The sequence below is a fragment of the Denticeps clupeoides genome, chromosome 1, assembly GCF_900700375.1.
Source record: "Denticeps clupeoides chromosome 1, fDenClu1.1, whole genome shotgun sequence".
Lineage (NCBI taxonomy): Eukaryota > Metazoa > Chordata > Actinopteri > Clupeiformes > Denticipitidae > Denticeps > Denticeps clupeoides.
The window spans coordinates 1137179-1158301 of NC_041707.1; the positions used below are offsets into that span (position 1 = coordinate 1137179).

The window sequence follows — 21123 nt, forward strand, 5'->3', positions numbered from 1 at the left end:
TAATGACACATGAAGGCCTGCATGCCCTCGATATGTAGACATGCATACGGTATAAATCTGGTTGTACAGTTGTTTTTGTCGGCCTGTCGTCATTTTAGTTTTAGTCTAGACTTTGCCTCAAGATGACATTTTAGTTTTTATTTTAGACTCATTTTCTTCTACTCAAGTTTCTACTCAACATTTTAGTCTTATTTTTAGTCTTTATAATAACTGAGAATTATCCATGACTATTTTAGTCTAGTTTTAGTCAGTGAAAACTGTATTTTGGTCTCTTATATTTTAGTAATACAGTTCTATTTAACCCAGTCAGTATAGTGCAAGTACCTGGTAGAACCGACAAAACCAGCATTTTCTTTTAGTCAAAACCACTTCACAGTTAAAACAAGGTTATCTTAGCACATTATTTGCACATAACTAGGTAGTCTTGTAATTATCTGTAAAAATCTTCCTTATTTGCTAAACCTTCAGGAGAAATTGCTGATCAAAGTGCTACAAAGTGTGTAAAGAGATTGTAGAAACAAGTTCAAACATAAAAAATAAAAAGATAAAAAGCACCAGTAGAGAAGACATTTTGAAGACAGCGTGTCCAGCTGTCCTGTCTGGTATTTTGAAGACAGCGTGTCCAGCTGACCTGCCTGGTATTTTGAAGACAGCGTGTCCAGTTGACCTGCCTGGTATTTTGAACACAGCGTGTCCAGCTGTCCTGTCTGGTATTGTGAAGACAAAGTGTCCAGCTGACCTGCCTGGTATTTTGAAGACAGCGTGTCCAGCTGACCTGTCTGGTATTGTGAAGACAGCGTGTCCAGCTGACCTGACTGGTATTTTGAAGACAGCGTGTCCAGCTGACCTGACTGGTATTTTGAAGACAGTGTGTCCAGCTGTCCTGTCTGGTATTTTGAAGACAGCGTGTCCAGCTGACCTGCCTGGTATTTTGAAGACAGCGTGTCCAGCTGACCTGACTGGTATTTTGAAGACAGTGTGTCCAGCTGACCTGTCTGGTATTTGAAAAACAGCGTGTCGAGCTGACCTGTCTGGTATTTTGAAGACAGCGTGTCCAGCTGTCCTTTCTGGTATTTTGAAGACAGTGTGTCCAGTTGACCTGCCTGGTATTTTGAAGACAGTGTGTCCAGCTGACCTGCCTGGTATTTTGAAGACAGCGTGTCCAGCTGAACTGTCTGGTATTTTAAAGACAGCATGTCCAGCTGACCTGTCTGGTATTTTGAAGACAGCGTGTCAAGGTGACCTGTCTGGTATTTTGAAGACAGCGTGTCCATCTGAACAGTCTGGTATTGTGAAGACAAAGTGTCCAGCTGACCTGCCTGGTATTTTGAAGACAGCGTGTCCTGCTGACCTGCCTGGTATTTAAAGACAGCGTGTCCAGTTGACCTGTCTGGTATTTTGAAGACAGCGTGTCCAACTGACCTGTCTAGAATTTTGAAGACAGCGTGTCCAGCTGTCCTGTCTGGTATTTGGAAGACAGCATGTCCAGCTGTCCTGTCTGGTATTTTGAAGATAGCGTGTCCAGCTGAACTGTCTGGTATTTTAAAGACAGCGTGTCCAGCTGACCTGTCTGGTATTTTGAAGACAGCGTGTCCATCTGAACAGTCTGGTATTGTGAAGACAAAGTGTCCAGCTGACCTGCCTGGTATTTGGAAGACAGCATGTCCAGCTGACCTGTCTGGTATTTTGAAGACAGCGTGTCCATCTGAACAGTCTGGTATTGTGAAGACAAAGTGTCCAGCTGACCTGCCTGGTATTTGGAAGACAGCGTGTCCAGCTGACCTGTCTGGTATTTTGAAGACAGCGTGTCCAGCTGTCCTGTCTGGTATTTGGAAGACAGCATGTCCAGCTGTCCTGTCTGGTATTTTGAAGATAGCGTGTCCAGCTGACCTGCCTGGTATTTTGAAGACAGCGTGTCCAGCTGTCCTGTCTGGTATTTGGAAGACAGCATGTCCAGCTGTCCTGTCTGGTATTTTGAAGATAGCGTGTCCAGCTGACCTGTCTAGAATTTTGAAGACAGCGTGTCCAGCTGTCCTGTCTGGTATTTGGAAGACAGCATGTCCAGCTGTCCTGTCTGGTATTTTGAAGATAGCGTGTCCAGCTGAACTGTCTGGTATTTTAAAGACAGCGTGTCCAGCTGACCTGTCTGGTATTTTGAAGACAGCGTGTCCATCTGAACAGTCTGGTATTGTGAAGACAAAGTGTCCAGCTGACCTGCCTGGTATTTGGAAGACAGCGTGTCCAGCTGACCTGTCTGGTATTTTGAAGACAGCGTGTCCATCTGAACAGTCTGGTATTGTGAAGACAAAGTGTCCAGCTGACCTGCCTGGTATTTGGAAGACAGCGTGTCCAGCTGACCTGTCTGGTATTTTGAAGACAGCGTGTCCAGCTGTCCTGTCTGGTATTTGGAAGACAGCATGTCCAGCTGTCCTGTCTGGTATTTTGAAGATAGCGTGTCCAGCTGACCTGCCTGGTATTTTGAAGACAGCGTGTCCAGCTGTCCTGTCTGGTATTTGGAAGACAGCATGTCCAGCTGTCCTGTCTGGTATTTTGAAGATAGCGTGTCCAGCTGACCTGCCTGGTATTTTGAAGACAGCATGTCCAGCTGACCTGTCTGAAATTTTGAAGACAGCGTGTCCAGGTGACCTCTCTTGTATTTTGAAGACAGCGTGTCCAGCTGAACAGTCTGGTATTGTGAAGACAAAGTGTCCAGCTGACCTGCCTGGTATTTTGAAGACAGCATGTCCAGCTGTCCTGTCTGGTATTTGGAAGACAGCATGTCCAGCTGTCCTGTCTGGTATTTTGAAGATAGCGTGTCCAGCTGACCTGCCTGGTATTTTGAAGACAGCGTGTCCAGCTGTCCTGTCTGGTATTTGGAAGACAGCATGTCCAGCTGTCCTGTCTGGTATTTTGAAGATAGCGTGTCCAGCTGACCTGCCTGGTATTTTGAAGACAGCATGTCCAGCTGACCTGTCTGAAATTTTGAAGACAGCGTGTCCAGGTGACCTCTCTTGTATTTTGAAGACAGCGTGTCCAGCTGAACAGTCTGGTATTGTGAAGACAAAGTGTCCAGCTGACCTGCCTGGTATTTTGAAGACAGCGTGTCCAGCTGACCTGTCTGGTATTTTGAAGACAGCGTGTCCTGCTGACCTGCCTGGTATTTTAAAGACAGCGTGTCCAGTTGACCTGTCTGGTATTTTGAAGACAGCGTGTCCAGCTGACCTGTCTGGTATTTTAAAGACAGCGTGTCCAGCTGACCTGTCTGAAAATTTGAAGACAGCGTGTCCAACTGAACAGTCTGGTATTTTAAAGACAGCGTGTCCAACTGAACAGTCTGGTATTGTGAAAACAGTGTGTCCAGCTGACCTGTCTCCCTGCAGTGGACAGTGAAGACAGCAGAGCGCATCATCGGGGTTCCACTTCCACCATCTCCCAGCTCTACGAAAAACACCTCATCCGTCGAGCTCGGAACATAGGGTGGTAGTAGCCTAGTGGGCTAGTGGGCATCACCAGAACATGAAACTCAACAATACACCTCCAGCCTTATACACCTGATCTTTGCACATCTCAACTGCACCTTGAACATTCCTGCACATGTTTGTCTTGTCTTGTGTGTCCTGTCTGAAATATCCAACTTATCCACTTACAAGCGTCCTACATGATGTTGTCCAGTTATGTCCCATTTGACCTGTTCATTGCACAGAAAAGGTCTTCTGAAGAGAAACCAGTCCAGTATTTACGTTTTAGTTAGTATAGTTTAGTGTGTATTTACATATATATTTTTCTTTTATGATTGTATTATGGGGGATCTGTGTGAAACATTATTTCAATACAATAAACCAATCTAGAATCTTATTATTATAATTAAAAAGTGAATTGATTGTCATTGTGAAACACTGCAGCACAGCACACGGTGACACAGTGAAATGTGTCCTCTGTATTTAACCGTCACCCTTTGTGACAGTGGACACCATGACAGGCGCCCGGGGAGCAGTTTGTGGGGACGGTACCTTCATCAAGGCACCTCAGTGGCACCTCGGCGGTTCGGGATTCAAACCTGCAACCTTCTGATTACGGTGCCGCTTCTTTAACCACTAGCTTTAATGCCCCTAACATTAATAATAATAACCTTATAGACTCAACATCCTTTCCAGTGCCCGCATTTCTCCTCAAGTTTTTCTTTTCCACATTGTAAAGAAAGTGTGCAAACGTCGCTTCATCTTTTTCTCCCTAATAACCCACCACCACATATCTATAACCCACCACAAGCATTATGAAATATTAATAAATCACGAATGGGAATTGAGGAAGTGACGTCATCTGTGCGGCCAGATGAGAGGGACAAACAACAGAAATACTGCATAATAATAATAATAATAATGTAACTAGAAAACAAAATTCCATGGAAATTTTGAGGGGCCTGTCCGGGTGTTGGTCGCTGCAGCGGGCGTGGCCTCTAGAGCTGGTTTCAGCTGTAAGAGCAGACTTTAAAACTACATTAGCCGAGGAAACAGGCAGTCACATGACTTTAGGTGATGTTTGGAACATGTTTAATAACAAATGATATATAATTATAGCTAATGCTAACATGTTATGATCAAAAATGCTAAAAGGCCGTGGCCAAGATATAACTAAAGTGGCTGAGGACAGGGCATCTCTAATGAAGTGCCCGAAGGACAGGGTGTCCCCAATAAAGCAGCCAAAGGACCAGGTGGTCTTAATAATGTGGATGATTGGCATCCTAATGAAGCTGCTGGTTTAATCTGCCATTGAATTACAGTGCTGGCGCTGCTGCTGTATCAGTACCCCTTGTAGGACCCCCTTTGCTGGCAATGACACAGTAGCAGTACCACTTAAAAGGGGCCCCATTTTACCAATGCTACCAATGCTAAAATTAGCATTCAATGCATTCTAATGCGAAAATGACCCTGACGTTTTTTTCTCACCCATTGACCCATTTTTTGTTTTTCCAAAATTTGAAAGTGAAGTGATTGTCACTTGTGATACACAGCAGCACAGCACACGGTGCACACAGTGAAATTTGTCCTCTGCATTTAACCCATCACCCTGAGTGAGCAGTGGGCACCATGACAGGCGCCCGGGGAGCAGTGTGTGGGGACGGTGCTTTGCTCAGTGGCACCTCAGTGGCACCTTGGCAGATCGGGATTCTGATTACAGGGCCGCTTCCTTAACCTCTAGGGCACCACTGTACGTGATCTGTAAATCAGACAGAGACAAACCATATGTCAAAATGTCAGTCTTGCCAAGACTTTTTTTGCATATCAAACCATCTGGACACAAAGTCCAAAGTTCTGAAAACGCTTTTTGGTGAATTGCGCGCAGACCATAAATCCCACTGAGCCAAGCCATATATCAAACCGTACGGAATGAAAATGGCCTTTTTTGCTTTTTTCCTATTTTTCCAGGTTTTCCTGAGCCCTGTTGGGGGTAGCGACACAACCAATATATCGGATTGTGTGACTCGGCGAGGCCTTCGGTCTCGCCTCGACTCCCGAGTCTCTAGCATTTACGGCTGGTCCCAGGGAGCTGAACACGTCTTCCTCTACACAACAGTAAACGGTACTTTTTACACTTTGAACCTGATTTGTGGGCGGCCCGTACGACCTACCTAAACAAACAACATGTCATCTTGTTTCTGTTCGTTTCACAGTCTTAGCGTTGCAGCCTTGAATGTAACACGTCCTTTTTTGTCTTTTTCACAGTTTTCCGGGTTTTCCCGGGTTTTCCAAACCCCCATTGGCGGCACCATTTCGTCCCAAAAACGTATCCCCAGCACAATAGTAAATGGTCTGTCGTACTGACCGGCCCAAATTAAACATTTCATTCTCATAATAAACATTTTTGACATTTTAGTCTAGTTTTTATTTTGTAATCCACATTTAGTCTCATTTTTCGTTACGTGACCAGCATTTACGTCTTGTTTTTTTTTGGACCAACACTAATCAGAAGGTTGCAGTTTGGAGTCCTGAACCGCCGAGGTGCCACCAAGGTGCCCTTGATGAAGGTCCTGTCCCCACACACTGCTCCCCGAGTTCCCACTGTCACCAAGGGTGATGGTTAAATACAGAGGACACGTTTCACCGTGACACCGTGTGCTGCGCTGCAGTGTCTCACAATGACGATCACGTCACTTTCACTGCATCAGTTTAATATTTCCCTGAATGACAAGTTCAAGGGCTAATCTTTTTATAATTCAGTACAAAGACAAATCAATTACTTTGAAATCCATTGTGGTTTTCAAAGAAGCCACACGTGAAGACATCTTGGTACAACACACAGCAATAAATGCAATGGAATAGGTTCATATTTATCAGGGTACCTGATATTATCTGTAATATTATTTTGTTGTGGGCCAGATGTGAGGTGCAGGAGAGGGAAGAAACACGGAGCAATCTTCAGCTCGCTAGTGAAGAACACCAGCTGATACGTGGACAAAGTTCGTCTGGAAGAAACAGGGATCTTCAGCTCGCTAGAGAAGAACATCAGCTGATACGTGGACAAAGTTCGTCTGGAAGAAACAGGGATCTTCAGCTTGCTAGAGAGGAACACCAGCTGATGGACAAAGTTCGTCTGGAAGAAACGGATCTTCAGCTTGCTAGAGAGGAACACCAGCTGATGGACAAAGTTCGTCTGGAAGAAACAGGGATCTTCATCTCGCTAGTGAAGAACACCAGCTGATACGTGGACAAAGTTCGTCTGGAAGAAACAGGGATCTTCATCTCGCTAGAGAGGAACACCAGATGATACATGGACAAAGTTCATCTGGAAGAAACAGGGATCTTCATCTCGCTAGTGAAGAACACCAGCTGATACATGGACAAAGTTCGTCTGGAAGAAACAGGGATCTTCAGCTCGCTAGAGAAGAACACCGGCTGATACGTGGACAAAGTTCGTCTGGAAGAAACAGGGATCTTCAGCTTGCTAGAGAGGAACACCGGCTGATGGACAAAGTTCGTCTGGAAGAAACAGGGATCTTCATCTCGCTAGTGAAGAACACCAGCTGATACGTGGACAAAGTTCGTCTGGAAGAAACAGGGATCTTCAGCTCGCTAGTGAAGAACACCAGCTGATACGTGGACAAAGTTCATCTGGAAGAAACAGGGATCTTCAGCTCGCTAGTGAAGAACACCAGCTGATACGTGGACAAAGTTCGTCTGGAAGAAACAGGGATCTTCAGCTCGCTAGAGAGGAACACCGGCTGATACATGGACAAAGTTCGTCTGGAAGAAACGGATCTTCAGCTCGCTAGAGAGGAACACCAGCTGATACGTGGACAAAGTTCGTCTGGAAGAAACGGATCTTCATCTCGCTAGTGAAGAACACCAGCTGATACATGGACAAAGTTCGTCTGGAAGAAACAGGGATCTTCAGCTCGCTAGAGAAGAACATCAGCTGATACGTGGACAAAGTTCGTCTGGAAGAAACAGGGATCTTCAGCTCGCTAGAGAGGAACACCGGCTGATACATGGACAAAGTTCGTCTGGAAGAAACAGGGATCTTCAGCTCGCTAGTGAAGAACACCAGCTGATACGTGGACAAAGTTCGTCTGGAAGAAACAGGGATCTTCAGCTTGCTAGAGAGGAACACCAGCTGATGGACAAAGTTCGTCTGGAAGAAACGGATCTTCAGCTTGCTAGAGAGGAACACCAGCTGATGGACAAAGTTCGTCTGGAAGAAACAGGGATCTTCAGCTTGCTAGAGAGGAACACCAGCTGATGGACAAAGTTCGTCTGGAAGAAACAGGGATCTTCATCTCGCTAGTGAAGAACACCAGCTGATACGTGGACAAAGTTCGTCTGGAAGAAACAGGGATCTTCATCTCGCTAGAGAGGAACACCAGATGATACATGGACAAAGTTCGTCTGGAAGAAACAGGGATCTTCATCTCGCTAGTGAAGAACACCAGCTGATACATGGACAAAGTTCGTCTGGAAGAAACAGGGATCTTCAGCTCGCTAGAGAAGAACACCAGCTGATACGTGGACAAAGTTCATCTGGAAGAAACAGGGATCTTCAGCTCGCTAGAGAGGAACACCGGCTGATGGACAAAGTTCGTCTGGAAGAAACGGATCTTCAGCTCGCTAGAGAGGAACACCAGCTGATACATGGACAAAGTTCGTCTGGAAGAAACAGGGATCTTCATCTCGCTAGAGAGGAACACCAGATGATACATGGACAAAGTTCGTCTGGAAGAAACAGGGATCTTCATCTCGCTAGTGAAGAACACCAGCTGATACATGGACAAAGTTCGTCTGGAAGAAACAGGGATCTTCAGCTCGCTAGAGAAGAACACCAGCTGATACGTGGACAAAGTTCATCTGGAAGAAACAGGGATCTTCAGCTCGCTAGAGAGGAACACCAGCTGATACATGGACAAAGTTCGTCTGGAAGAAACAGGGATCTTCAGCTCGCTAGAGAGGAACACCAGCTGATACATGGACAAAGTTCGTCTGGATCAGGTTCAGGTTTACAGAAGTGCTTTAAAATGTCCCTCATTAGGATGATCTGTAGATACCATTATTTTAACAACTCGGAATTCCCAAGACTTCCATAGAAGTCTTCGTTTATTGAATAGATGTCAAATTTATCAGTGATCTCATGAACTGGGAGAATTTAAATCAAAATGTCCATTATAAGTTGGCCCTTTTGGATGCTCCTTATTAATTTATTTTCATGATGTCTCTCGTCCTGCTTTAGCAGTGGAACGACGACACCCCCTGGTGATCTCTTTACGTATTTATTCACTTGATCTTTGATGACTCTTCTATAAATGTGCATTTCTCAGCTGTTTCATTGCACATTTTTTGGATAAATATCTTTGGTGAGAACGACACGGAAACACAATGACAGAACAAAACCAGGTAACTGCAGCTCCCCGTGAGAATTTAACATTTATTCATTAACTGAATACAGCATGGTGTAGTAATTCATCAATAAGGAATAACGGTTCAATAAAAAAAAAGGAAATAATTACAGTAACTTTTCATTTCATTTTCATTCAGAATGCAGAAAATAATCACAAGAATTTAAAATCCACACAATGCAATAAATGGCTGTTCAAGATATGGCACAACACATGATATAAGATCATGAACAGCAGCCAGCGCATCAATACATGTCTCGTTGGAAGTACCATGCACAGCCAATCCAGTGGAATTGTGTTCCGTGGCACTCACGTTTTCATACGTTATCCGCTCGTTCTTCTAGCATAAATTCACTAGATCCTGAAGGCATACAAAAGCAATTCGGCAAATTTCCATGGGATTTAATTCACCCCGGTTATGATTTTCCATGCGGCATGCACCCCCATCAAGCGGGAACTGGGGGGAAAAAATAAAAATCTCCTCTTTCCGTCGCAAAAAAGTGGGAAAACGGTGAGGTCACTCGGCAATACTTTATACAAAAAAAATTTTTCCAATTCCAATTACTGGGTGGTACAGTAGCAGTCCAGCACAGGTGAACCCATTCTTTTAATCTTCCGTTGGCATGTCTGTTTAAAGTGCAAATTCCGAAACATTCATGCACTCCTGAACGCTACTTCTGCATGTAGATGATGATGATGCACAGCGTCCCCACCAGGCCAAGTGCCTGGATTCCCAGGAACCACAGCAAAGCCCAGAACACCAGAACCACCACCGGCTCCACGATCTTCTCGCCGAAGTACAGCTGCACGAAGCCGACGCCGCGCAGACACTTGTTCAGCTCCCCGAAGAGCGTGCCCAGCCGCTCGCAGTCGTCCACCTCCGGCGGCGCCGCCTGACCTCCGACCTGCCGATCGGCCTGAGGAGAGAACGGGCGTTCCACGGTTACCGGGGTTCAAACAGAACAAGAAAAAAAATGGCTGACAACCACCCTCAAACCCACCAGGACAATAAAGAAAAATGATAATAATAAAAGCCATTTTGTCTCCTCTCAGTTCCGCAGTATTACAACACGTAGTGTGTACACATGGGTAACGTACTCAGTAAATGGTGACCGTATCGCGGCAAGGAGAGCGTTTCCTGGATCCAGCTATTGAAAGATGAGGCGAAACAACAAGCCTTCTGGACATCAATGAGGCAAAAGCTACCGCCTTAGCTTGGGACGCGGTAAAAAGAATGTAAAAATTCTATACAAAGAAAAAAAAACTGATTGTCACATGTGATACACAGCAGCACAGCACACGATGCACACAGTGAAATTTGCCCTCTGCATTTAACCATCACCATGACAGGCGCCCGGGGAGCAGTGTGTGGGGATGGTGCTTTGCTCAGTGGCACCTCGGTGGCACCTTGGCGGATCGGGATTCGAACCGGCGACCTTCTGATTACGGGGCCGCTTCCTTAACCGCTAGGCCACCACTGCCCCATTTACAGCATTTACCAGACGCTCTTATCCAGAGCGACTTACAATCAGTAGTTACAGGGACAGTCCCCCCCTGGAGACACTCAGGGTTAAGTGTCCTGCTCAGGGACACGATGGTAGTAAGTGGGGTTTGAACCTGGGTCTTCTGGTTCACAGGCGAGTGTGTTAACCGCTAGGCTACTACCACACTGAGCACTGGAGCTCCTCAGGGCTGTTCACCCTGCTGACGTATTCGTACCGAGCAGTCTGTTGTTTGTTTTCAAGCTGACCATCGGTATAATATTTATGGGGAGGAGCCACCCAGGTCGTTGTGACGTCACATTTATTATGGTGCAGTGGTGGCCTAGCGGTTAAGGAAGCGGCCCCATAATCGGAAGGTTGCCGGTTCGAATCCGTGCCTGTCATGGCTGCCTACTGCTCACCAATGGTGATGGTTAAATGCAGAGACCACATTTCATTGTGTGCACTGTTTGCTGTGTGGTGGGAGGGAGTGGCGGATCCTGTCAGTCCAGGCTACTTCCGTCCAAAGTACACGGTGTGACGTGGACAAGTGTTCGGTCCCCCTTGTGCTTTCACACTGGTGACACACACATGTGCACTCAAATTTCAGATTCCAATTTTATTTGTCACGAACACAGTCATACACGGTATGATATGCAGTAAAATGCTTTAGCGACTGTACAGACCACAGTGTTGCAAATATTGCATCTATTATAAAGCATGCATGAGGAAAGCCCGTCTCCCACCATCCATCCTCACCACCTTCTACAGAGGGACCATTGAGGGCATTCTGACCAGCTGCATCACTGTCTGGTTTGGGGACAGCACCGCATTTTGCTTTTCTTATCTTGCTCACACGACACCGTTAGTATTTCCTGTATTTCCTGAATGTGAAATATTAGCATCATTAAAGTGCTGACTGGCCTTGTACAGCTTCACAATACTAAAAACAGAGAATTTTACTCCTGCAAGCTTGATGAAAACGTGGGATCGTACGAGCAGCAGACACACGCCACACACCCTGTTCCTCGGGGAAATTCACCAACGGAACCAACTCCACACTGTGGGTGCCAACAGGACAGTCCGGTTAGACGAGATAAAGTACAGGAATGTCCTCGTATCTGATATAGCATCATATATAATCATGGGGGTAAAAACTTTTTTTGATAAGAGCCGCAGGAAATTTTGTGACACAAGCCTGTGGAATTTAATATTATAGCAGCTATAATAAACGTGGAACGCGCCCTACGTGAGGACGTCCTCGTTCAAACTTTGTGGCTGTAATAAAGTTTTGGTTTTTTTCTCTCTCTCTTTCAAGCGAGGGGAAAGGCGCTCCGCACAGGTACCTGTTCCCGGAGCCTGGAAGTGGCAGGGCGGCACGGCGACCCCCGGCCCCCGGGCTCGGCGCAGCTCCCGTCGGCGGCCGCGGACATGGTGGCGAACGCTGGATCACGCAGAGCTTCTTCCGGCCTGGAGCGTCCGGAGGGCCGCGGCTCCTCCCGCAGCCGAGAGCGACGACTCTCCCCGCGGATAGTGAGAGTTCATCTGGCAAACCTGAGGGATTCTATCAGATTTTTACTTCAACTGTGTAATGAATGTGTAATTAAAAGCGTAGATATTTTGTAATGGCTAATTAAATAAAGTTTGATGTAGTTCTCAGAGCACCTATAACATCCGGGTAAAAAAAAAATCGGTTCGCTTGGAGTTTACATCATGTGACTCGAAGCCGAGTCGCACGTCTTCGTCGAACAGAGACTCTTGGCTCAAATTTTTGTTTTCACTTGCGCTGCTATGTATAGAATCAAAAATCGAGTCGTGCTTTTAAGTTTCTATTTGCACACTCGGTAAAGTATCCATAAAAGAACGAAATGTGCATCTTTTACATCTTATCGTATGGATGCGTTCACTGTAGGTAAATACTGATTACCAGAGTTTCAGCTCCTGAACGGAGGGCCTAGAGCTACACAAAACGCGGCGTCCGGTGCCGTGCGCAGGGGCGGGTGGCGTCGATCTATGCGCCGTAGGTCTATGCGCGCCGGGGCCCAGCGGGGTTCGCGGCCCGTGACTCAGTCGCGGTAAGATGGCGGCGGCGGAGCCGGTGAGTTCGTCAACTTTATTCTTTCATCGACGCTCCCGCGTGTTCGCTGACTGCGGCGGCGCGGCGTTTGTGGTGAGCGCGTCCCGCGTCCGTCCGCGGACTTGGAGGCGTTTGTCGCGGTCCGCCGGCGCTGGACGCGGACGGGAGTTGGTCGATGCGGCGCTGATGCGCGAACGGCGCAGGCGCGTCTGTGAATCGCCGTAACGCGTGTTGCCAGATCCATTCTGTTTATAACCCGCAGAGCTGGAATTGAGCTTTCCAAATTCACCAGGCGGGGTCAGTTTTTACTTCTCACCAGTGGTGATCGTTAAATACAGAGACCATATTTCGTTGTGTGCACCGTTTGCTGTGCTGCAGTGTACCACACTTTTCACTTTCACATGCGCTGAAAAGTGTGAGGTGATGTTTGAAAATCTCTGCGTGCATTTTTCGCGAGATCTGGCAACACGGCGGCGTTCTCCTCTCAGTCCCAGGCTCGGTTAGCCGCCGCGGTTAGCTCGGCTAAAGCGGCTCCACTGGAGCTCTCCAGCTGCCCGAGTTTATCCGTGCTGGGTGGGAGGGAGTGGCGGATCCTGTCAGTCCAGGCTACTTCCGTCCAAAGTACACGGTGTGACGTGGACAAGTGTTCGGTCCCCCTTGTGCTTTCACACTGGTGACACACACGTGGTGACCCCATGTGCACACTTCATCTCTTATAAACCACGCATGGTGACCCTCCATCAGCGCTCTTCATCTCTTATAAACCACGCATGGTGTCCCTCCATCAGCGCTCTTCATCTCTTATAAACCACGCATGGTGACCCTCCATCAGCGCTCTTCATCTCTTATAAACCACGCATGGTGTCCCTCCATCAGCGCTCTTCATCTCTTATAAACCACGCATGGTGTCCCTCCATCAGCGCTCTTCATCTCTTATAACCACGCATGGTGTCCCTCCATCAGCGCTCTTCATCTCTTATAAACCACGCATGGTGTCCCTCCATCAGCGCTCTTCATCTCTTATAAACCACGCATGGTGTCCCTCCATCAGCGCTCTTCATCTCTTATAAACCACGCATGGTGACCCTCCATCAGCGCTTTTCATCTCTTATAAACCACGCATGGTGACCCTCCATCAGCGCTCTTCATCTCTTATAAACCACGCATGGTGACCCTCCATCAGCGCTCTTCATCTCTTATAAACCACGCATGGTGACCCACCATCAGCGCTCTTCATCTCTTATAAACCACGCATGGTGTCCCTCCATCAGCGCTCTTCATCTCTTATAAACCACGCATGGTGACCCTCCATCAGCGCTCTTCATCTCTTATAAACCACGCATGGTGTCCCTCCATCAGCGCTCTTCATCTCTTATAAACCACGCATGGTGACCCTCCATCAGCGCTCTTAATCTCTTATAAACCACGCATGGTGTCCCTCCATCAGCGCTCTTCATCTCTTATAAACCACGCATGGTGTCCCTCCATCAGCGCTCTTCATCTCTTATAAACCACGCATGGTGTCCCTCCATCAGCGCTCTTCATCTCTTATAAACCACGCATGGTGTCCCTCCATCAGCGCTCTTCATCTCTTATAAACCACGCATGGTGACCCTCCATCAGCGCTCTTCATCTCTTATAAACCACGCATGGTGACCCTCCATCAGCGCTCTTCATCTCTTATAAACCACGCATGGTGTCCCTCCATCAGCGCTCTTCATCTCTTATAAACCACGCATGGTGACCCTCCATCAGCGCTCTTCATCTCTTATAAACCACGCATGGTGACCCTCCATCAGCACTTTTCATCTCTTATAAAGCACACATGGACACCACGCAAAGCTCCTGTGATTTAAATATTGTATTGGCCTGGCGGTCCCAGGTTCAAACCCCACCTGAGTGTCTCCAAGGGACTGTCCCTGTCACTACTGATGGGGACACAGGGCTGTAGTTCTGGATGGTTGATGTCCAGTTGATGTCTGTTTGTAGGAGAGCAGCCCGAATCCCCCGCAAGATGCAGAAGATTCAGAGGAGACGCGTCAAGAAGTTGTCTGCTCCGAGGCGTACATCAAACACCCACTGCAGAACCGGTAGGCGTCCCTCCGCTCATCACAACGTCCTGAAAAATGTATGTTCTTCTCACTGTCATCCGCTTGAATTGTCCCTGTAGCTGGTCTTTGTGGTTCTTTAAAAACGACAAGAGTAAGACGTGGCAGGCGAACCTTCGGCTCATCTCCAAGTTTGACACGGTGGAGGACTTCTGGGCGTAAGAGTTGCTTTTCCTCTAATTCGGATCAGTCGGTCGACCTCAACACCTCAGTTTCAACCATAAATGGATTTTTCTCTCCCGTCTGATGCCAGTTTGTATAACCACATCCAGCTCTCAAGCAACCTGATGTCTGGCTGTGATTATTCCCTGTTCAAGGTACGTTGGGCTCCACCGGATTACGACCTGCTCTCTGGTTGAATGCGGTTTATACTGTAGTTGGAGATGATTTATCACGACTTGTAGGATAATCTGCCGTGTTTGTGCAGGACGGCATCGAGCCCATGTGGGAGGACGAGCGGAACAGGAAGGGAGGTCGCTGGCTCCTCACCCTCAACAAGCAGCAGCGGCGACTCGATCTGGACCGCTTCTGGCTGGAGACGGTGGGCGGCGCTCTCTTCCGCTTCTTTAAAGCTCCCTGTGCCGCCGATGCTGATGCTGCTTTGTTCGGATGCAGCTGCTCTGCCTAATAGGAGAAGCTTTTGATGACTTCAGCGACGATGTCTGCGGCGCTGTCGTCAACATCCGGGCAAAAGGGGACAAAATCGCCATCTGGACGGCCAACTACGACAACAGGGATGCTGTCACACACATAGGGTAAAATCCCAGCGATCCGACTGGCCGTCCCGCGTTCAACCGGTAGACGAGGGAACCGAAGTCACGCGTGAAGGCCGTGATCCGTAGTCCCTTCACACTTGCATTTCATGCTCATTTCAGGAAGCAAATAATACACTACAGATTCATAACACGCCATGCAAAATATATTAAAATGAAAATACTGTACAGGACAAAAGTTTGGACACCTTCTCATTCAACGTGTTTTCTTTACCTTCATGACCATTTACGTTGGTAGATTCTCACTGAAGGCATCAAAACTATGAATGAACACATGTGGAGTTCTGTACTTAACAAAAAGTGGAGACCTGACCTCCACAGTCACCGGACCTGAACCCAGTCCAGATGGTTTGGGGTGAGTTGGACCAACAAGTGCTAAACACCTCTGGGAACTCCTTCAAGACTGTTGGAGAAGCATTTCAGGTGACGACCTCTTGAGGCTCATCGAGAGTGAAAGTGGGGAAAAAAAGTGAAAGTGAAGTGATTGTCACATGTGATACACAGCAGCACACAGTGCACACAGTGGAATTTGTCCTCTGCATTTAACCCATCACCCTGAGTGAGCAGTGTGTGGGGACGGTGCTTTGCTCAGTGGCACCTCAGTGGCACCTTGGCAGATCGGGATTCGAACCCGCAACCTTCTGATTACGGGGCCGCTAGGCCACCACTCACCATCGAGAGAATGCCAAGAGTGTGTAAAGCAGTAATCAGAGCAAAGAAACTAGAATATAAAACATGTTTTCACTTATTTCACCTTTTTTTGTTAAGTCCAGAACTCCACATGTGTTCATTCATAGTTTTGATGCCTTCAGTAAGAATCTACCAACGTAAATGGTCATGAAGATAAAGAAAACACGTTGGATGAGAAGGTGTCCAAACTTTTGGCCTGTACTGAATATCTTCTGGTTCATAGGCAAGTGTCTTGCCCACTAGGCTGCTATATAATAAATGTCTTTACCTCTTGCAAAACAGTCAACAGAATAAAAAGAATGCCAATGACCCAACACGTCTACACCCCTCACGCTGGGTCCTTTATTGCTTCCATGTAAATTAAGAATGGCGTGACTTGGCAGCTCCAAATCGATCGGAGTTTGAAGACGGCCAGTTTCGGTGTGATATTCAGTGTTGGTGTTTGTGCAGCATGTGGGTCAGTTAACCGTGTTTTACTGACTTCTAGGAAAGTGTATAAAGATCGATTGGGACTCCCTATGAAGATGACGATTGGCTACCAGTCCCATGCCGACACGGCCACCAAGAGCGGCTCCACCACCAAGAACAAGTTTGTGGTCTGAAGCATTTTCCATCTGTAGAACCAAAGGACTTATTCTCACAAAATCACATGTACACACACACACACACACACACACACACGCCGTGGCATCTTTTACACAGATACACACTCTATAAACACACTAAAACACTCAGGCCTGGACTCTGTGTGCTCCTTTCTTTCCTCCATCTTCCTGTTGGCCTGGGTGCACTTCCTGTTTCTTCCCTGCTGAAAAATGTCTTCCGTGGCTTCAGCTGACCACCTTCTTCCGGTAGCCTGTGCCAATTAAAACCGATTCTAATTAAATACGCCGACGGTGCATGTCAGACAGACACGAAAAGCCCATCGGTTACGGCACGCTGGTCCTTCCGACACCATCAACCCTTAAATCCAGAGTTGCCGCCGATGGGAGGACTGTAGCCGCGCCGCGCCGCGCCGGAGGAGGAACCGGGCGCTGGAGCACGATTGGTTGAGAAGCAGTGAAGAAGGCTGGAAGCCTGGAGACATCTTCACTTGAACTACATTCACGGAGAGCAAAACATATGCATATGCGCGTCATGTCAATTTCAAATTGTAAAATATTCTCTCAGCTATTTTAATTTTCGAACAGCAGATTATTGATGCCATATCAGACATTTTAATTTAATATTAATCTTGATAAGCCTTTCATATTTCATTTAGAGCGCATGTAATCATGTTATGAATAAAGATTGTTCTCCTGCCGTATTAGCATCATTTTAGTTTTTATTATTGAAATATATATATATATATATTTTTTTTTTATTGTAGGTTGATTTCATGCATAATTTTGTCTGCATTAGATGTAGCTTATGCCACTTTTAAAGACTCCGTATGAAAGTTGTCTTGATTGGTTGTGAACAGGCTTTGGTTTTAATAAATTTATGTTTTTGAATTTATGTTTTGCTGATACACATTACGCTTCTATGTCTTTCTTTTCAGTAAAGCATCACACAATTTCAATGAGAATATCCCAAAGGAAAAATGAAAAGCCAATAGAGCATTAAAAAGTATTAAAACATGCTAGGGCGCTGTAGTATTGGAAAGTGTCCACCAGGTGGCGCAAGTGCTATTTGGTTTTTAGCCTCAGCACCCATTTCACAGCTCAGGGGCCAGAAATCATGTCCAAACTTCCAACCAAAGAAATGAGTCGATCAGTCACATCTGCAGAACGCCGGGAAAATCATTCCGGCAATTGTAAAAGCCGCGTAACGGTTCTGATCCGTGTCGCCGTGCTCGGCCTGCCGGAGCAGGGCCCGGACTCCAGCCGAGTGACGGGATGGAAGCTGAGCACCGAGTGATGAAGTGGAACTTCGCCACAGTCGGACAGCCTAGCGCTCACGCTTCCCACATAAAGCAATAATGTCGGCCGCGGGCCGCCGGGCCGGAACAGGGGATCCGATTTCATGTGAGGTCTACAATATCAGACGAATCCGCCCTGACCTACCAACACAGGCCAGATCCTGGTCCAGTCCTTAGTAATCTCATGACTGGACTACTGCAACTACCTTCTAGCTGGTCTACCTCTATGTACCATCTGACCTCTACAACTCATACAAAATGATCTTCAACCTTCCCAAGTTCTCCACACCGCCCCTCTGCTACGTTCCCTCCACTGGCTCCCAGTAGCTGCACACATCAGGTTCAAAATACTGATGCTGGCCTACAAAGCCAAACATGGAGTAGCACCATCCTACCTCACAGCCATTATTACACCTCGCACTGCACCTCGTCTACTCCGAGCCTCCAGTACTGCTCGCCTGGTCCCTCCATCTCTGAAGGTAAAAGGAAGACGCTCATCTAGACTCTTCTCCATCTTGGCCCCTCGGTGGTGGAATGAACTTCCAGCTCAGTCACTGAGCACCTTCACACGGCAGCTCAACACCTTCCTCTTTAGAGAAGATTTAGATGAACTTGTGACTTTCTTCTTGTCTGACTTCTGTATAGAAACTAGAACAGAGTGAATAAAAAGATTGTATTCATAGTTGGGGGTCCTGGTGAACCAGAACTGATTACTTCATCCATGGTGACATGGAAGGCACGTTGCAAGTCGCTCTGGATAATGTAAATGTCAGGTTCAGGGAGAAGGTACCGAGACCCCGATCTGCTCTTTACATGCAGTCACATGGCAGCATCTCAGTGCATTTAGTGAGGTTCAAACTGAGCACCAGAATGGTTATTGGTGCCAGACAGGATCTACTGAGCTCCGTATGAAAATGAGAGAATATCCAGGGAGCAGCAGATGTGTGGACAAAAATGCCTTGTTGGTGTTGGCCAGAGGACAGCGGGTTCGAGATGAGAGTAGCTCCAGTAACCGCTCATTACAACCAAGGCATGCAGAACACCATCTCACACCACATCGAACAGGAGAAGAAGAACCTCAGAGATCTGTGAACTCACCAAAATTGGACAATAGAGGATTGTCTGGTCTGACTGAGTTTTGGTTTAAAATGCAACGTTCAGATGGTATGGTCCATGTTTGGTTTAAACGACGTGATGGTATGAATCCATCCTACCTGAAGGTGAAAGTGAGTTTTGTGAATTTCTGTTGCTGTTGGTGTGATGGTGTGAGGGACACGTTGGATCCGTTTGTACCAGTTGAGCACCGTTTAATCTGCACAACCTACCCGAGTCGTGTTGCTGACCATGCAAAACCACTCTTCTGATGGCTACTTCCAGCAGGTAATGCACCCTGTCACAAAGCTCAAATCATCTCAAACTGGTCTCTTGAACAATCCAATAGGGCATGTTTTCAATGTTTTGAAACATCATGGACGTGCGGCCGTTGTTTGATTTGTGAGGGGCGTTTCCAACACCTTCTTCCAACATCTATGCCATGCAGCGTTACATCACAGTACCAGCAGAGTGGCCAGCGAGTGCATGGTGTTGTCATCAGTGTGCAGCACACTGGCGCATTAATGCTAACTGACATTTCAACAAGTGCGGTCCACATGATCTGCTCTCCTCGCCCCACTAAACATCTGGCCTGAAGCCCGAACGTGCCGTTGAAATGAAGCGCATCGCTGCGCAAAACCACCGCTGGGCTTCCTGTTACATTTCCATTCGTCCAGTCAGTAGTGACATGGACAGTCCCCCTGGAGACACTCCGGGTGAAGGTGGTGGTGCACTGGTGCCAGTTATCACTGTCTTTGTCATGTCATACCTCGCCTGATATGTCTGGTCACCACCGGCGTGTTTCGGTTTGATGTTCACTATTAAAAATAGATGCTTCCTCCATTCTTCTCCACGACATGACAGGTAGTCAGTGGGGTTTGAACCTGGGACTTTCATAGGTGAGTGTGGTGTTGCTTTCGTGAATGAAATTTATGACTAAATATCTTCATCAACTAACCTTTTTGATGGGATTGAAAGGAAACTCAACAGTCATGTGACAATAACAAAATATATCATGTAATATAGTTCCATAAATGTATTTAGTCTGCATTTAGCCATCACCCTGAGTGAGCAGTGGGCACCATGACAGGCGCCCGGGGAGCAGTGTGTGGGGACGGTGCTTTGCTCAGGATTCGGGATTCGAACCGGCAACCTTCTGATGACGGGGACGCTTCCTTAACCACTAGGCCCCCACTGCAGTGCTGGCCTCGCTGGTAAGGAAGTGGAAGGTTGCCGGTTCGAATCCCGGACCGCCAAGGGGCCTCTGTACCGACCCCTTACACTGGACACGTTTCACAAGGAAAATCACTTCACTTTCACTTCCGTATCGGGTAGAAAATGACGGAGGAGACAGAATGACTTGGAACAAATCAGAGCGTCTTCCGACCCTGGAATGGATGTCGAGTATTCCTGAGTCTACAAGGCAACAGTAATATATAATAATCAGATAACCTACTGTTAATTGAGAAATGGGTTTGACTAAAATAAATTGTTCTTTTTGTCTGTTCTACTCGGTACTTGTTCTGTATTGACTTTGTTAAACAGAATTGTAAAAAGAGACTAAAATACCGTTTTCGTCGACTAAAACCAGACTTAAATATCATGGATAATTTTGACTAAAATGCTCGTACTTTTAGTCGACTGAAACTTGACTAGAATACAATGAGTCTGGATGAAAATTGAAATGACGGCTTAAAACAGCGATAGGTGAGTGTGGGGTGGCTGGCATACCATCGCCCTCCAATCGCGGGGACCCTCAACCACTTAGACCACGTTAGCATTGATCCGAGAAAAGCTAATCTTGTAATGATCAGTGTAACACTTGCGTATGGAGATCAGGTCCGAGATCAATGGAAAAGGCCAACGGATATACATTCATTCAGCAGGACGCGAGCACGTCCCAGAATGCACAGTTTATTGATCGAGCGGTGGGTTGTGTCCACCCTTACGCCGAGCATTGATTAAAGCGCAGGGCCGATTCGGCGGAGCATTGCGAGACTGCGGCCCTGCTTCCCGTCCAGGATTAATTAAACACCGTATTCGAAGGCAATCAGGAGCCGTTTGAACTGGGCTCTGGCGTGGACACCGGGCGCGTGGCGAATCAGCCACATTAGGTGG

At 47.0% G+C, this 21123-nt stretch overlaps 2 protein-coding genes across 4 annotated transcripts; one reads left to right on the forward strand and one right to left on the reverse strand.

Moving 5' to 3' along the window:
- Window positions 1-8883: 8883 nt before the first annotated feature.
- On the reverse strand, window positions 8884-12656 carry LOC114798089 (uncharacterized protein FAM241A-like). 3 transcript variants are annotated; one of them, XM_028993507.1, is made up of 3 exons: window positions 12293-12656; window positions 11712-11919; window positions 8884-9801 (listed from the first exon to the last, which is right to left on the reverse strand). In XM_028993507.1, the coding sequence occupies exons 2-3, from the start codon at window positions 11796-11798 to the stop codon at window positions 9556-9558; spliced, it is 333 nt and encodes a 110-aa protein (XP_028849340.1). In that variant the 5' UTR covers window positions 11799-11919; window positions 12293-12656; the 3' UTR covers window positions 8884-9555. The 3 variants fall into 3 exon arrangements, with proteins under 3 accessions (XP_028849340.1, XP_028849329.1, XP_028849319.1); XM_028993496.1 differs by having other exon boundaries at window positions 11712-11929; XM_028993486.1 differs by having other exon boundaries at window positions 11712-12656.
- LOC114798082 (eukaryotic translation initiation factor 4E-1A) lies at window positions 12324-17527 on the forward strand. The gene is made up of 7 exons (XM_028993473.1): window positions 12324-12463; window positions 14432-14532; window positions 14613-14708; window positions 14804-14867; window positions 14978-15091; window positions 15166-15305; window positions 16501-17527. Exons 1-7 carry the CDS (start codon window positions 12446-12448, stop codon window positions 16613-16615), a joined length of 648 nt encoding a protein of 215 aa, XP_028849306.1. The 5' UTR covers window positions 12324-12445; the 3' UTR covers window positions 16616-17527.
- Window positions 17528-21123: the final 3596 nt, after the last annotated feature.

What these genes read in the sequence shown, in the direction of transcription:
- LOC114798089 (XM_028993507.1), bottom strand. Translation starts at nt 11,798, where the DNA reads ATGTCCGCGGCCGCCGACGGGAGCTGCGCCGAGCCCGGGGGCCGGGGG. An exon ending in CTTCCAGGCTCCGGGAACAG is followed by an intron (nt 9,802 to 11,711) that starts GTACCTGTGCGG and finishes TTCTCTCCTCAG; the next exon opens with GCCGATCGGCAGGTCGGAGG.
- LOC114798082 (XM_028993473.1), top strand. An exon ending in AAACACCCACTGCAGAACCG is followed by an intron (nt 14,533 to 14,612) that starts GTAGGCGTCCCT and finishes TTGTCCCTGTAG; the next exon opens with CTGGTCTTTGTGGTTCTTTA. An exon ending in ACCGCTTCTGGCTGGAGACG is followed by an intron (nt 15,092 to 15,165) that starts GTGGGCGGCGCT and finishes GTTCGGATGCAG; the next exon opens with CTGCTCTGCCTAATAGGAGA.